The following is a 16996-nucleotide window of genomic DNA, read 5'->3' on the forward strand; positions in this document are numbered from 1 at the left end:
GAACAAGAATCTGGGAGTAGTGCTAAGAACGCACGACATAGGACAACTGATGTGGACAATGAACCTATGCATGCAACCGAGTTGGAGAGGGATCTGAGTAATGCAAGATCAGAGGCAAAAGGTTGTATAGGTGGGCACTTATCCATAGTGGATTTATATCAACGATAGTTCTAACTTGAACAGGACTAAGTGGTCTCGGGGATCTTATCGAGACATGGATCTAGGCTAGAACAGGACTGAGTGACCAGTGCGAGGCAAAACAAGTCTAAATGATAGGCAGAATGGGTATGAGTGTTGGGCGAAAAAGTTTGAATGGGGGCGGAATGGATTTAAATAGCGAGCAGCGCAAGTCTAGATGGCGAGCGATATGGGTCATGACGACAAAGAGTGAACATTTGAATGGCGGGCGATGCAAGTCTAAACGACGAGCGACATGGGTTTGAATAATGGGCAATGTGGGATTGGACAGCAAGCGACAAGGTCTGAATGGCATGCAACACAAGCTAAATGGTGTGCGACACTAGTCTAAATGGTAGTGATGCGATCTCTAGGCTGGAAACCCAAGCGACAAAGCTGGCTGGAGATGGTGGACCAGTGGTCATCGAACGATCGAGCGACGTTAATTACAATGAGAATGGACCGATAATTTGAGTAGCAAAGCTCGTTAGAGATGGTAAAATAACAACCCGCGACAAAAGACATGCAATCTGAATCAATGATCTAACAAGTATATACCACTCATCTTGTTGCGTACAACAATAGTAACCTCAACGTCCAATATCAAAGATGCTACTTAAAGAATTAAGAACCTACTTGACTTCAGATATGGTTGCGGATTTGAGATTTGGGCAGAAGAAAGACTCACAATATCAAATCTAATATGGGCAGTGGAGGACCAAGTAGAAAACAAATCGAAATTGCAAATTGAACACACGAATTAAAAGCGTAGATTGGAAAATCTTTAAGCTGGGCAGCTAGACGAAGGGATTTGTACGCACAAATCTGTTATGAACGGAGAATCTGATGTGGGTGACACAAGATTTGATCAGAGGAATCCATGGTGAATTTGGGTAGATGGCAATTTGTAAAATTCCTTTGGTTGAGATGTAGATCTAAATACCGGTAGTGGTGAGCGACAAATTTCTCATAGATGGCGACGATGTGTGAGCGAAGGCTTGACAAACTGTGGTGGCGACTAGTGTTTGAACATCGACGCGAGGTCATTGATGTAGTGGTTAGGAACAAAATCGAGGAGGAGGGAGACTCGTGTGCGTGAATGGAAATTCAAATAGAGAGATAAAGCTCTAAGGTTGCATGCGGCTAAATTGACTTTTTCTCTCTCTTTTTTTCTTGTCTTCATAAAGTCTCTTCTTTTGTTATGATTTGAGTATCTTTTCTTTAGTTAGATGCATGGAGAACTAATTTGCTCATGCCTAGTTTCCTTTGATTTTGATCATGGGGATCTGATTCACCCATTATTTCCACCAAAACTTCTTCCCTATCAGGATCATGAGAACAAGTCATCGTGGCGTTGATTTTCTTAATTTTGGAAATATCTCAATTTTTTTGTTAATATAGATCATTCTTGTCTACACAAATGGCACCAACTATTGATTTCAAATTTTGGATAGGAGAAAACATACATGGCATTCACGTGATAGCAACAATAAAGGGCTCCGATGCCAAAGTTAGTATGGGAACTCGATAATAAAGAAGTTATAAGTTTTTAGATACCTCTTATGGATCTACAATGATGTGTTTATAGGGGAATGGGATGGAGTTTACCTTTTCCTTTTGAGATAAGGATAAACTATCTTTCCTTATTTTACATACTCTAGGATTAGATCTTATCCTATCTTATCTTATCTTATCCTTTCATAATTCTTGGTTTATTTAGTTAGGTCAAAATTAACCCATAACACAAGGGAACATGTCCTCACATGCAAAACAATCAAAGTAATATATGGTCTGCTTGCCAAAGGAACTTAAGTCAATTCAGATTATAAAACTTTTATAGAAGAATATAGACTTAATGTGAAGTCATGATGTATTTATAAATGAGTAAACCTAGGATTCCTCAAATTGGATTTAAAATGGCAAAATTGGGCCAATTGAGGATGAATGGGTCAATTAGGGTATGCATAGGTCAACCTTGGCCCCGATCACCGGGATATGCATAGGTCAACCTTGGCCTTGATCATTGAGATCGAGGTGGACAATTAGTTTGCTTGATCCAATTGCCTCCTTCCACTGCTTTGTTTTGGACCCTTATTTGATTTTCCATCATTTTCTTGTATTCTTCAAGTTTAAATTTAATGGGACTCACCTTGTTTCAGTTTTACCATAGTATTGTTTTGTTATTTTTTTTTTTGTTTCCTATATCTAATATATATATATATATATATATTGAAATTTTTCACAGATATAAAAAATGTCAAATTATTTACAAAAATAGCAAAAAAAAATACCGATAGACTTCTGTCAATGTTTATCAGTGATAGACTTCTATCAATGTTTATCAGTGATAGATTTCTATCAACCTCTATCAAAGAAGACTAAAGTTTTGCTATTGTGTATAAATAGTTTTATTTATTTTTCTATTTTTGAAAATCTCCCTATATATACACACATGTATGTACATAGTTTATTTCTATATTTATTTAGAGAGAGTAATTAATTATAGGTTAACATCTTGTATTAAAAACAGTAACTAATTAAAGTCACTAAAGTGAGTTTCGCTAATTGATATACATTTTATCTCTTGACGTTGAAGATCCGATTCCTATCACCACAATTGTTGTACTAAATTAATGATAAATAACTTAATAAAGCCAAATGAGTGAGAAAGTAAATAAAAAGTTTAGAATAACTTTTATGATAAACGGTACTCTTTTATATGATAGAATAGGGGTAAATTACGTAAAACGATTTAAAAAATAATATGTGCAATGGTCATCTAATCAAACAGGTAAAAAGAATGAGATAGATGAAGTTTGTTCTTTTTTTTTTTTAGGGAATGAGATCCCCTTTTCTTTTTGGAGAATGATTCACAGTTATAAAGCGAAGCCCACATTTTGATTCTATTTTTGTGTTTGACAAGCACGTTGTCGTGAAAAGATGGTAGGAATATCTTGGTTTCAAAATCTAAAAAATGCACGGTTCATTTGGAGTATTATTTTCTTTAACAAACAAACAATGGAGTGAGAATATGAAAATTGATGAGGAAGAAGATAAAATCATGAGTTGAGATGGGATTTAAAATGGGGGCATTAAAGATGGAGATTGAGGTTAGCAAGAATCATTAGAGTTCAATAATGAGTAAAAAAAAATAATAAAAATGAAAGAGTGGGAAGCATATGAATTCCATATAAATAGAAAAGGAAGGGTTTGTCATAAACATAATAAAATAGTAAAAACAAACATGGGAAGGCAATTCCACAAAATAATTTTTATTTTTAAAGGTAAGTTAGGAATATTGGACGGGATCGAGAATGGGCATGGGCCAGAGGTTTAATATCGAAATGGGCTGAACCTGGTGGCAGCCCAAAACGGAGCTCACCCACCATTCAGATTCTGGTCCAAAATGGAGTAGTGTAGTAGTATATGTAATCCAAAAAGAAATAATTAGAATTTAGAAAGAGAAGAACGAGGAGGGGTAGTGAATAATAATAGTTAATAGTAATAGGATAGGTAGAAGTTGGAGTGGAGTGGAATCCATCTCATATTCTCATGTGCGTCATCTTATCTCTAAACAAATAAATACAGAGGAACAGATCTATTTTGCTTAGAAAGTTAAAGAAATAATAATAATAATTATACAAGCAAAGGAAAAGGGAAAGGAAATTAGGAAGGCAGGATATAAAAAAGGAACTAAAAAGAAGAAAAAATTATATAATTATTGGAATGGGAAGTCAGAAGGATGTAAAGGGTTCGTGCTCTGAAGAATTGGAGTCGTCGCAAGGAGAGTGGTTGTGTCTGCCTTCGTAGGTCGTTATGACCATCCGGCAATCCTCCGACAGTCGCTCCACCCTCTTCTTCACTCGGCAGTTGCTATGTGTGCAACGATAGTAGCTTCTGCAAATTTGATTAATCAGTAGTAATTTAGGATTAGACAAGACAGATGAAGGGAATGAAACAAAAACAAAAGTTAAATGAATGGATATGTTGTTGTGTTGTGCAGATATGATGAGTAGTGAAAAAAGTAGTCAAAATTAGAAACAGAAGAAGAATATATGGATGACTGGTAGTTCTGGCCTTTGGGGGACGGCCACACCTATAACCAAAAACCCAAAATCAATAATGATGGCCCTGCCGAGAGAATATAACATAATCATTCCCAATCTGCCTACTACTGATACTGAACTGTGAACTACCCAAACCCAAACCCAAACCCCCTTTCTTCACTTCTCACTTCGCATTATTATTTCTCTCTTTCTCATAATTAATTATTACCTTCTCTCCCTCTATGCATGTGTATGTGTATGTGTATGTGTACTTGTATATATTCCTATTTTCTGTACTAATCAATCCATTATTTCCATTCCAATTCCTGCATTTCTCTCTTCCACCTACACTATCATTAATCCATTATCAACTAATTAACAACCCCATGATAATATGCTATACATATATACATACAATACAATGCAACTTATTAGAACCCACATGCCTTTAATTTGCGTCCTAATTAATCAATCTCCCAACATTTCATACCACTTTAATTTATGTTGTCTTCTACTCCCGTGAACTCAATTTCATCTCAAAATCGAAATTAAAATCTTTGTAATATGTAATCCTCGACAAGCTAAGTAATATACATAAATAAAAGTTAAAGTTAGGGTAGGCAACATGGGTGAGAAGTGATATAATTGAAAAGAATGAAATTGGATGATGGATAATGTTGTAAGCACACAAAGGGTTTGGGCAGCAGTACACTGGTGCATGCGAGATGGATGTTTTTCTTTTTTTTTTTTTTTTTTTTTTTTAAATCAAAATCTAGAGCATCTCAATTAAGTTGACACATCTTAGTATCTTCATCACGCTCTGATCCAAAGGAGTTGAATGCAAGAGATGGATGTTAATTATTGATATATATATATATACACATGTAATATTAAAAGAAAGAAAAGAATTCGAAGAAGAAGATGATTAGGAGATGGTGTGGTACGTACCTAGGATGAAGGCTGTTCTTGACAACCTTTTGGCCATATTTTCTCCATTTATAGCCGTCGTCGAGGACATCTACATCGCTTCTAGTCTGGAAACAGAAACGCGGTTCTCTCAGCTTTCTCCTGACCTTCACCTTACTCTTATCTGCGTTTGTGTTTCTCCACCTGCAGTGCACACATAATCATCATCATTCATTCATTCCTACCTAATTCACTGTAGCTACAGACAATATAGGATTAATTAGGGTTGTTGTATTTGTGTATACCATGAATTGGTGCCCTCGCCGGCACTACCCGTGCAGTTATCCTCGTTCCCGCCCTTGGGATCCATTGTTCCCACCTGAGATCATGGAATTGAAGTAAATTAGCTACCAAGGCCATAGTAATTAATAATACCGAATTATGATATGAGATTGAATGAATGAATAATAATAGTGGTAGAGCAGCAGTACCTGGTGGTTACTCCAAGAAGGTCGAGCGACGATGTGGGAGTGGGAGTGAGCAGAAGTAGTAGTAGTAGTAGTAAAGGGTGCAGCAGGTGGCATGGTGGCGTTGTTGTTATTGGGTGCCAAGAAACTCAAAACCTGGCTCTCCTCTTCCAACTGCACGAATCCCATTTCGTGGATGTGCTGGGGATCATTTGAGAGATGGAACGACACTTGAAGTTGATAATTGGTATTATTCGGAGCCTGGCCGCGCCCTGATGATGTTAGGGTCTGGGATCCAGTTTCCATTTTTCGTCTTTCACAATATGATTATAGCAACGAAAGTGAGCACAAGAAAGCAAAGCAAAAGCAAACCAAAGCCAAAGAAAAAAAAAAAGAAAGAAAGATCCCCTTCTCCCTTCCCTCCTTCCTGTTTTCTATTTCTATTTATTATTTATTATTATTATTATTATTATTTTCTTTTAAAATGTTTAGGGCACTTTGCTAAACCGCAAGCCCCAACCCCCCCTCTGTGTGTGCTGTTTGGGTCAACGTACCAGTAAAATGCAAAAAGGAATGTTTTTCATATATTATATATTCTTCCCTTAATTAACCTCAACCCAGCTTATATGTATTTTCGTTTCTCTCTCTCTTTCTCTCTCTTTTTGCACAGTACAATTATGTACATCTTGAAAACAAGACCCACAAAAAAAAAAAAAAACCCTTCCACACTCCCACTGCCCATTCAAAACATATCATATGCCAGCTGCTCCATAATGCGGGTCTACGCCACTTCTTTTGTTCCTACTCTAAAAGCTCTTCCCAAATATTCTTCCATTTTTCTTTTCTTATTTTACCACCCCATTTTATTTCACCATATCAATACTCTTAATTAACTCTCCCTTTTTGTCCCCACTTTTTTATTTTTCCTTTTCCTTTTCCCTTCCTTAGTTTTTTACAGTTCAATTTTTTCTCTCATTATTATCCAATAACCACTTAATGCTCCTTAATTACTTCATTATTATATTCCACCCAAATCATTCTTCTTTTTTCTTCTCTATTTCAATATCTTTTTTTTATGTACCTGCCTTTAATTTTTTTACTATTAACTACTTGTATTTCACATGTATCAAACATAACGCTTCTTTTTGGAAAAGATGATACTTTATTTATAAAACAAGATTTCAAAATGTCATCTTTATCTCTTGTGATTCAATATTTTATTCAATAAGTTGTGACATCTACTTAACATCCTTCCATATATATTATAATATACTTGAATTGCATCAACTTTAATTTAGACAATTCCCGGCCCATTACTCTCTACCACCCTAACTTTATTTGATATGTAACCTTCTAAAAAGACGTATAATATTAAACATACCCGATACTTTAAATCATAGTCAATTCAAACATAATTCCGTGTTGTAAACCACCAGTTTTATTCTATATGGTTGATGGTTTCATCACCTATCTCTAAAATTGTTGTGAAATAAAACATAGCAAATTTGAGATTATTTCTTAAATAGTTGACATGTTTTAGGTAATGTGGTAGTAAATGGACTCATAGCCACCCATAATAGAGATTGGAAGCCCTTCATTTACCAACTAACTCATTTTTAGTTTCAAAAAGAGCACTAATTAGTTTCACCCCTCCATTTATAAATGATGTATTTCACCCACTACCAAAAAAAAGTCATATACTTCTGATTTTATATATGTACGTTAAAATTTACAAAGTTAGTCCTTAAATTTCATGTCTAATTAAGTTATGACACATATTCAAAATTTTAAAAATTAAACTGAATCGTGTCTAATAATAGGAACCTAAACTCTCGACTTCTTCTTTTTCAAACCTCTTTAGCCTTAAAAGTTGTTTTTGCCTCAAGCTAACTTTGACATTTTACTAACTAAGATGATCTCTTAGATCGGGATATGCGTAGGACAAGCCTCATTAGGTATTTTGTAAGGCTAGGGTCGAGGTTCACCTTGCTGGCTTGGGTCTTGGTCTAAGTTAGTCCCCTCCTTAGGCCCACTTATTGGTCGAATCTTGCTATCTTTTAGACTATATTATTTATGTTTATTTGCTCAATGTCGATTATATTCTTTTGATAAAAAATCACCCTTAACATTTACAAATATAACAAATAATTTTATGACAAAATGATTATTCTGTGAAGAAATTATTGAGTTTGAAGTCAACAAATCAAAACTTTTATTAATGTGTTCATTTTACTCGTTGTATTTTCTTCTTCAAACAAGTTGACTTACACTCAAATATTATATTTATCTCTTTTGGTATTGCGTAGAATTTTTTTTTTTCCATCCTCCAACTATCAGTCTCATTGATTTTCTCTTGACCTAATACCATCAACCGTTGTATTATCGATATAAGACTTTGATTGCACCTCTCATGAACTCACTATTTCTATGAGTTTTTCTTTTCTTCTCATGAACATGTTCCTCCCACAGTGCTTTATTTATTGATCCCACTATTTCTCTTAATGACGTTACAACCTTCTCGTTATACTGCACCCTCTAAATGTATGTATTCTCTGTTTATTATCTTTTCTTGAACCCTTTGCATCTGTGGCTTCCTTCTTTAAGCTACTCAATTTCTAGTAATAGCTCTTAATTGACCCTAAATCTGCTTCCCTTCCTAATTGTCGGTATGTATTTTGAATGCCATAAAACCTTCCATTGTCATTTTGTAACCCCACAATGTAGCTTCTAAACTTTACAACTTAACCACCCAATCACAACTTCGTCTTCATTTATTAGGGAAGTTAATAAAATGAAAACATTTCTAAAAGTTAAGGAGCATCATTGAAACTTATCCTAAAATTCATTTATTAGAAATAAAAGTGGATAAGCAGATAATTAAAATATACCTTTTAGAAGCATTTTATAATTTAACCTAATACTAAAATAAGAAGAAGAAGAAGAAGAAGAAGAAGTGAGTTTTATGCTTTTTGGAGTGTATGCTGGAAAAGCGACCCAAAGGTATCCCTTGCCAACTGAAACAAACGCCTAATGTCAAATGTGTGCGTATCTTCATCATCGATACTTTGACCTTAAGTGGTTGCTTAGCTTGATTGTTCCCTTCTTCTGACAATTTAATGTATGTCTTTTTTAATTCTATAACATACTTCCTTTTTAAGCATCCCCAATATCCTCACCAAAACTTGAGTATAGTTAATTGTAAAATATATATACTTTCTATCACAAATTTTTTAACTAAAAAAAGCGCACAGTATTCAACATAATTGCGTATGAGTTAATCACTCAAGATAATTAACCGTTTATTTGGATTGACTTAAAGAAAAAAAAATAATTTTTTTTATTTAAACATTTTTTATAAAATTCAATTAAAATACATTTGAAAAACTACTTTGAGTGGTTGTCAAACACTCCAATTTCTTTCAAAATGATTTATTTTTTAAATTAAATATTTAAAAATGTATTCCGAATACACTCTAACTAAACTTGAATTTTAGTTAGTTATTAACTATAGATATATTAACCAGGTTTAATAAATTTTATCTATGACATTTATCGTTAATATTTTATGTTATCTTAACTATTTAATGTAAAGTTTTAAGGTTGTTTTCAAATAAAGAAAAATGAGTAACTTATTTACAAAGACATCTATCAGTGTCTTTTATTGATAAACTGTGATATTGTTATATTTGAAAATATTATCAGCAGTCTTGTCATTTAAAACAATTATCTAAAATTTTATTATTAATTACTGATAAACTAATTAGTTTATATAAGTTTATTTATTTTAGTAATGAGCATAAATTTTTTAATAGTGTTTAATTAATGTTTAACTAATATAAAAATATTTATTTATTTTTGTTATAAGTGACTAAATAGTCCATCAATATAATAATATATTAAATAGTGCTAAATTTAATACACGAATACATTAATTTTTCTATATTAAATAGTGCTAAATTTAATACATGAATACATTAATTTTTTAAGTAATTATTTAATTTGGATTTCTATATATAAAATTTGTAAATCAAATATGTATACCTAATTTTCATACCTTAATTATCTTGAATATCAAAACATAGACATTAACTCATATATTTGATATCCAAACACATTAAGTAATATATGTGATTCAAAGGGACATTAGTGAATTTATTTCTAGGGAAATTGACATTGGAATTGGGAAAAAGATAAAAGGTACATGGAAATAGTGTTTAGTTAAACATTTGTGTGTGGGACGGTGTACCTAAAGTAGGTAAGCATATGTGAGTTAAAAAAAAAAAGTGATTTGATAAATATAATTGTGAGAGAAGAAGCTTGAGTAGATGGTGGGTTAAATTTTGAAAACTTAACTCGAGTAGATGGTGGGTTAAATTTTGAAAACTTGATTATGTTGGGAATAAATTAAATTAATAATAAAAAGATCAGGAAAAATTGCAAAGTGAATGAGAAATATGGGAAGAGGGTGGGTTGAGAATTAATTTAAGAAAAAACTGAATGGATGTGTAACGGTTAAGACCACGTTTACCAAACTGTAATGAAAATTAGTATGATCATAATGAAATTTTATTCATTGATCAATTGTAATGAGTTTGAATCGTAAATGTAATTGGATCGATTTTGATCGTATGTACTTAAAATTATGAATTCTGTCAAATTTACTATTACCGTTACCTCTATCTCTACTGTCAACGGTAACGATAAATATATCAAAATTGATCATTTTCAGTAACAATAATAATAACGATAATGATATAACGTAATTCTCAGACACAATCAGATTGAGTACTATTTATTAATCAATAAGATTACGTTGTTTCATTATAGATTTAGGTGTAGGATCCATGTGTCAGTACAAATACAGAATACAATTAAACTAAATGAGGTCTTCTGATGTATTACGTTTTGAGTGGAATAACGTGACTTAAATGTTAATGGTTAAGTGGAGGGGAGAGATATATATGCTAAGTCTTAAGAGCAATGAGTGGTGGGGGTTACATCAAAGCTTCCATCCATGTCGGGATGTCTAGGGGCTGTAGAAAATGATGAAACCCCTCCCTTCAAATCCTGCCAAATCAAATTCCAATATCAATTTTGCATGTGTCCACTCACCCCCTTCATCTCTTTATTTCCATTTTCCTTTCCTCCATAAATTACACTACTTACAACCATTTTTTTTTATTACTTTTATTTTTAAAAAAGTAGTCATGTAATAATAATAATAATAATAATAATAATAATTTTAATTAATTAGTCTCTGGCTAACACATATCCCACAGGCCCATCTTAATCCCTCCATGAAAAGGCCCCCCCAACTTCCCCCACAAACGCACAACTACAACCATTTCTCCCTCCAACCAACTTTTTTTTTTCTCTTACTATTACACTACCAGCTCTAACCAAACAATCTTATACTACAAAATCTACACTTCCTAATTATGTTATAATACTAATATAACCCTAACACCACTCCTTTCCTAAATCAAACCTTTAATTACCACACCACATCCCAACACAAACATATTCCTTTTAACTACTCGGGATTCTTTTAACTCAATTCCATGTCACCTAATTACTACTATCTGGGATATACGTTTAGAGTACATAAATCTTTAAATATTTCTTTCTTTTTTACACTAAATCTCAATTTTAAATAAAATCACATTCTTTTTAACATTTTGGATTTAAATAACTAATTCCTATTCGTGTATCATTTTCTTTTTTCTTTTACAATATGGAAGTGGGACACATCTAATCTCCGATTTTTAGATTGGTAATATAAATTTGAGTCATCACAAATTTTGACAAATTATTAAATTCTTAAATCTCCACTCAAAAACAAATAATATATACTTTTATATGTATGAGTAATTGTCTGACAGTACAGAAAAATCTTCACCTTTCACAAATACCACCACTTTTTTTTCGTTTTATGTGATATTTTCCCCTTTCTTTGCGAGAGATAGTGGAGCGATAATTGGGTTGAGAACGAAGATCAGAGTGGAGGGATGGATTAAATGTGAGCGGTTGGATCGAGATGGACGTTCAAAACTGTCTTCTATTTTGACCAATTTTTGTTCTTTTCTTTCTAGAAATAGTAGCCTCATAGCACTAGCTTTGGTTGAAGTTGAATTATTTGGTCCTCGTTATAGCCGAGATAACTACCCAGATAGTGCAAAATTCTGGTAGTTATTACCTGCCATAAATAGAAGTTACAAGTTTTGTTATGGTCTATCATACCCAGTATGACACCGAAGAATGACCGATGTTGATTATTTGTGAAATGTGTATATATACATAATACATACTCCAAATATTCAACCATACCAAATGGTTGCAAGTTAAAAAATAGTCTATTTGGAATCACGTTTATTCAGTGTTTAAAACTTTTTTCACTTTTTTTTTATAAAGATATTAAAGGGCATTTGGGTTTATACGTAGACCGAGACATCTTAAAATTTGTTTTACTTTAAAATACCTTTTTTTTTAACTATTTAAAATTATCATTCGGTTGAAAATTAAACATATTTTAATTTTTTATTTAAGTTATTAGATAATTAAAGAATGAGAGTTAATTAAGTATATTAAAATAAGAGAAAATTATTTCAAATGGTAAAATTGTTGAAACTATTTACAAGATCTAACAAAATTTTAGAACTATCAATGATAGACGCTGTATCTATCAATATCACTGATAGACATTGATAGAAGTCTATCAGTGTCTATTAGCGTCTATCATTGATAGTTCTAAAAATTTGCTATATTTTGTAAATATTTTGATTCATTTTTCTAATTTGAAAATAGCCCTAGAATAAGAGCTATTAGAATTTCATGAATTAAAATATGGGGGTTGACAAGGTTTAATTTCATGTTAAGTATGAGAGTTATGGACTCGTGAGAATCCTATAAATAGAATTGTTTTGTATTGTTTAAAGTAACCAAGTGTGTGAAGAAGAATACACAAAGAGAGTTAGTTTGAAAGTCTTCCAAATAAGTATTTTTTTAATTTTCTCTCAAACATTCTTGGTTGATTATTTATTTGTGAATGTCTATCACACGCTTCCAACACATTCCAAATAGAGAAACTCAATTCAAGAAGATTAAGTTTGAATTTTTCACTCCTACATATTGTACTTAAAAACATATCAGCAAATATCCAATTAATTGGAAAAAAAAACCTTTATATTTGAGTATTACCATATAGAATGTTTCAACTGTAGGGACGAGGAATATATTCTTCCATCTCCGTTTTCATTCGGCTAACAACTCATTTTTCGAGTTCTCCGCCTAATGAAGACCGTCTTAGCCCATTGGAAATAGAAAGAATATCCCTACTTAGCAACTTACCCGAATATTAGAATTAAACACACATCAAAATTAGAGAAGAAAAGGAACGGAGACTTTTTTTTGGGGAGGGGGGGCAAAGAAAGGAAGGGAGACTTGAAAGTGAACAATAATTGAATAAGAAAACTTTATAACTATACTCATCACTTTATGAATGCAGAAATGAGAGAGAAAAAGAGAGAGAAGTTTAAGAGGGCGCGTAGGTGTATAGGGTGTGAATAAAAATTTGTCAAAAGAAATTTGTTGGAGAACTTTGGAATGGTTGACGTTGGAAGTAAAGGGTATGAGTATCTTGCACACACGGCCCACACCTACGTCAAAAGCCATATGACACTATCTGACCTCGATTTTCTCTGATTTTGAGGCTTCAGATTCATTTTCTGCACATTAATTTAATACACACCCACATATATCTCCACCAAGCCTTAACAATAAAATATACACATATATAATTTTACTGTGCAAACTACACTCATTTTGATGAATGATAGAGAACTAGTAATTAACATTTCCTTTTCTTTAGAAAAAAAGGTAATTAAGATTTTTCCCACCTTGTCTTATTTTATCCCCCCCTTCCTTTTCCTTTTCCGGTAGTAGATTAAATCATTGTACAATGATTATTCAATCTCTTTTCGAAGCAAGATTTTAAAAGGAAAAAAGGAAATATATATATATATATAGTATAATCATAGGATTCTGATGGAATATATTTAAGGGAAGCAATATCTATGCGGATGCCCATTCATTCATCCACATGCCCCATTTCCTTTTCAAAGATAGATTTTTTTGTTAAGAAGAAGACAGGTGTGAGTAAGAGGAAATTCAAAGAGTAGAAGCTGTGATTAATTAGTGTTTAAATGGATATAGAAGAGGTTGGAGTTTTGTTATAAAGTAATTAAAATTGTGTGGAAAAAAAAAAGTGAGATTAAAGGGTGTGGTGGGGACTAATAGGGTTAGAAGTAAGAAGGAAGAAGAAGGAAAAGTTGAAAAAAGGTAGAATGCGATTGGGATGTGTGTAGTTTGTGTGCCCGAAATTAAGGACGAGCTGGTTGCTGGTTGGCGGTGAAGAAGGAAGATTCGTTCAGAGGGAGAGAGGTCCCCTGTTGAGAATTATATATTACATAATACATATAAATCTATAAGTAGAAGAGAGAGGGGAAAGGTGGGCGGGACCTGGGTTGTTTGGGAATCATGGGTGGCTTTGGGGAGCAACCAAAAAGCAGACTCAGTACTGGGTCATTGGTGTGGAAAATTCCACTTCCTTTCATATCCCTCTTAAATTTAACTCTTTAAAACAACCTAATCCTCCCTCACAAAGTCAGCCCTCAACTCGAGAGACCACGCACATCGAGGACTCTTTTTGCTCGCCCTAACTTTGTCAATTGTCTGTGTGTGTGTGGGAGGAGCACCTGCTTTTATAACTTCCTCATCTCCACATTCCTCTCGCAGCGCAGCCCGCTTTATATTTATTTACATCCATATACACATAATAATTCTGGGCCTTCTCCAAACTTAACTATCACATAATATTCATTATTTAATTAATACTACATCAATTACAAGGTATGAAAGGGATGTTTTGTTACTTCTTCATCATTATTTGTGCTTACAATATTCAAAGTCTAATAAACTAAAGAATAAAGGGGCTTACTAAACTATACTATTATACTTTTTTCTTTTTCTTTTTTATTTAAAAGAGAGAGAGGGAATTGGAATATGTGAATGAATAGGTGATGTAGTTTTGTTTTTGGAATTCCATGCAGCAATAATTGCATCTTTCCATCAAATTCTAAAATCCCATAATGATAGAGTGAGGCACCACATCTTTGGTGGGTTCCACCGTGTCTCAAAAATCTTCTCTCTTTCTTCTCTTTTCCTTGAGTTGTTCGACGCACTAAATAGACTAATCACACTTTTCATTTTTGGTTTTTTTGGTTTACCCCAACTGCACTTTACATTCCGCTCATTTTTTTTTTTTTTTTATTTCCCTTTTTCCCCTCTCTTTTATTTTTATTCAAATCAAATCAATTAGGTCTTAATGACGTGTCCTCCGATCCTTTGCGGAGCCGAGGGGCATTCTCCTCTCCTCTCCCTCTATAAACTGCTTCTTCAACCATTTAATCTCATCCTTACACTAATCATGCACTTCATTATATCTTATCAACTCTGCATCTCTCTTTTGTTCTTTTTTCTATATCATTTCTCTTGGGGTTAATTAAGTTCATAATTTGTTAAATACGCTATGCTACCTTTGCTAAGATGGTATGAGATCTCATACGTAAATGAGCCCAAACATTGTAATTATTATTATTATACTAATTGCTTCCGAATGTATCCTTCTAACCACATATACACATTATTTCAAGGCTTGTACATCTAGGCTAATAAGGCACATCCTTGCATAAAGCTAAGCGTGTATCATCAAACTAAAAGATCTGGTTTTGAATTCTAAGAAATACATGGATCAATTGACTTTTCCAAAAAAGAAGTAGCAAATTATAATTTAGGGACAATGACCCTTCACCCTCGTGACTTGGCTTTTGGTTTCATCCCAAAAGGTCTCTAATATCAATTGAGATAATTGTTCTTACTTACGTATACAAGATCTTCCCCTTATTTGACCAATGTGAGACTTTGGTCATATTCCCAACAATCCTCCCCTCAAACAAAGGATCATCGAGCCTCCCCTTAAATAATCATCTATCCGTCTAACTCTTACCTAGGCTAACTCTACTTCACTAGAGCACACCATTTATCTAATAGAGTTCAACAACGGATCACTTCATGAATACTTTCGAGACTCCACTACATCATTGTTCGGCAATTAAGGATCCTACTGACATGGTTAAGTCTAGGATATGTGTCACACCCCTTCCCAAATTACCCTCTTAATCCGAGAAGAGATGTGAAGGCAACACTCTTATGACAACTACTATCCAATATACTCATGGAAACCTATATCCTTAGCACCTGTTAAGCCCAATTAGTAGTTTATAATTCTCTAGGACTTACCATATGATTTCAACAATAGTCTAAAGCATATGATTTACTGTTAACCGGAAATATCAACATCAACATACATAACAGATTCAGAAACCTCACTTATATACAATATATACTCCACTCTTTCACCCCCCAACATGGACATAAAACTAATAACAAAATATTATAAGCCACCTAACTGCAATCTTCTCGATGGTCTGAAAAGTGACTGATTGGCAGAACTGCTAGGCCTCAAGACGTCGACCGCTATGTCGAGAGGAAAACATTTTTTAAGTGTGAGCTAGAAAGCCCAGTGATTGACTATCTTAAGTAAAACATATTTTAAATCATAGTTAACATAAACATGCTTATCAAAGAGACATTTATTAAATCATAATAGGGTTTTTAAAATGGAACTGAAATAGTAAGAATACATCATATGGAAAAAAAAAACCTTGAAATAATTTATTAGCATCTTTTTGAAACTATGCTACTCCACTGCCTGAACATGTGGGAGAGCCCTTTTTGCTCAATCCCCAATAACCTTAGTTGAGAGGGAGCCATTTTGCTCGATCTCATCAATATCGATAATATAGTCATACGTGCACGTAGAGCTAGATTTGGTCTTGATCACCTTACCATATCTTCAGTGTCAAGGATCCCTCACATCATTAAATCTGGGTACCTTACCATACCTTCAATACCAACATTGGAGTAGGGTTTGTACAAGGCACAAACATTTAAACATTTAAGAACATAAACAGAATACACATATTTTACATAATCATACCTCCTAGTTTCATATCAACACATGGTACCTTGTAAAACATAGAATACACTTGATTAATTTCAACATGCGATAAAACATGACATAAGCTTACTGAAAAATGCATGTTAAACTCTTAAATAACTTCATTATTTAAAGACATAAATCATGCGATCAACATTCATTTTAAGGCACGCGTTGGAGAAAACCATGATATAATAACCTCATATGAAATGCCTATGCATTGGGAATCATTCATAAAACTTGCATTAGAAAACACTTATTAAAACTTGTCACTCATTGTCTTA

General features: G+C 33.2%; 1 protein-coding gene across 1 annotated transcript; it reads right to left on the reverse strand.

Moving 5' to 3' along the window:
* Positions 1 to 3656: 3656 nt before the first annotated feature.
* Positions 3657 to 6022, reverse strand: LOC120089273 (probable WRKY transcription factor 12). Its single transcript, XM_039046696.1, has 4 exons — positions 5621 to 6022; positions 5435 to 5508; positions 5172 to 5333; positions 3657 to 4074 (listed from the first exon to the last, which is right to left on the reverse strand). The coding sequence occupies exons 1-4, from the start codon at positions 5900 to 5902 to the stop codon at positions 3912 to 3914; spliced, it is 681 nt and encodes a 226-aa protein (XP_038902624.1). The 5' UTR covers positions 5903 to 6022; the 3' UTR covers positions 3657 to 3911.
* Between the last annotated feature and the right edge of the window lie 10974 nt (positions 6023 to 16996).

Source organism: Benincasa hispida, chromosome 1 (genome assembly GCF_009727055.1).
Source record: "Benincasa hispida cultivar B227 chromosome 1, ASM972705v1, whole genome shotgun sequence".
Classification (NCBI taxonomy): Eukaryota; Viridiplantae; Streptophyta; class Magnoliopsida; order Cucurbitales; family Cucurbitaceae; genus Benincasa; species Benincasa hispida.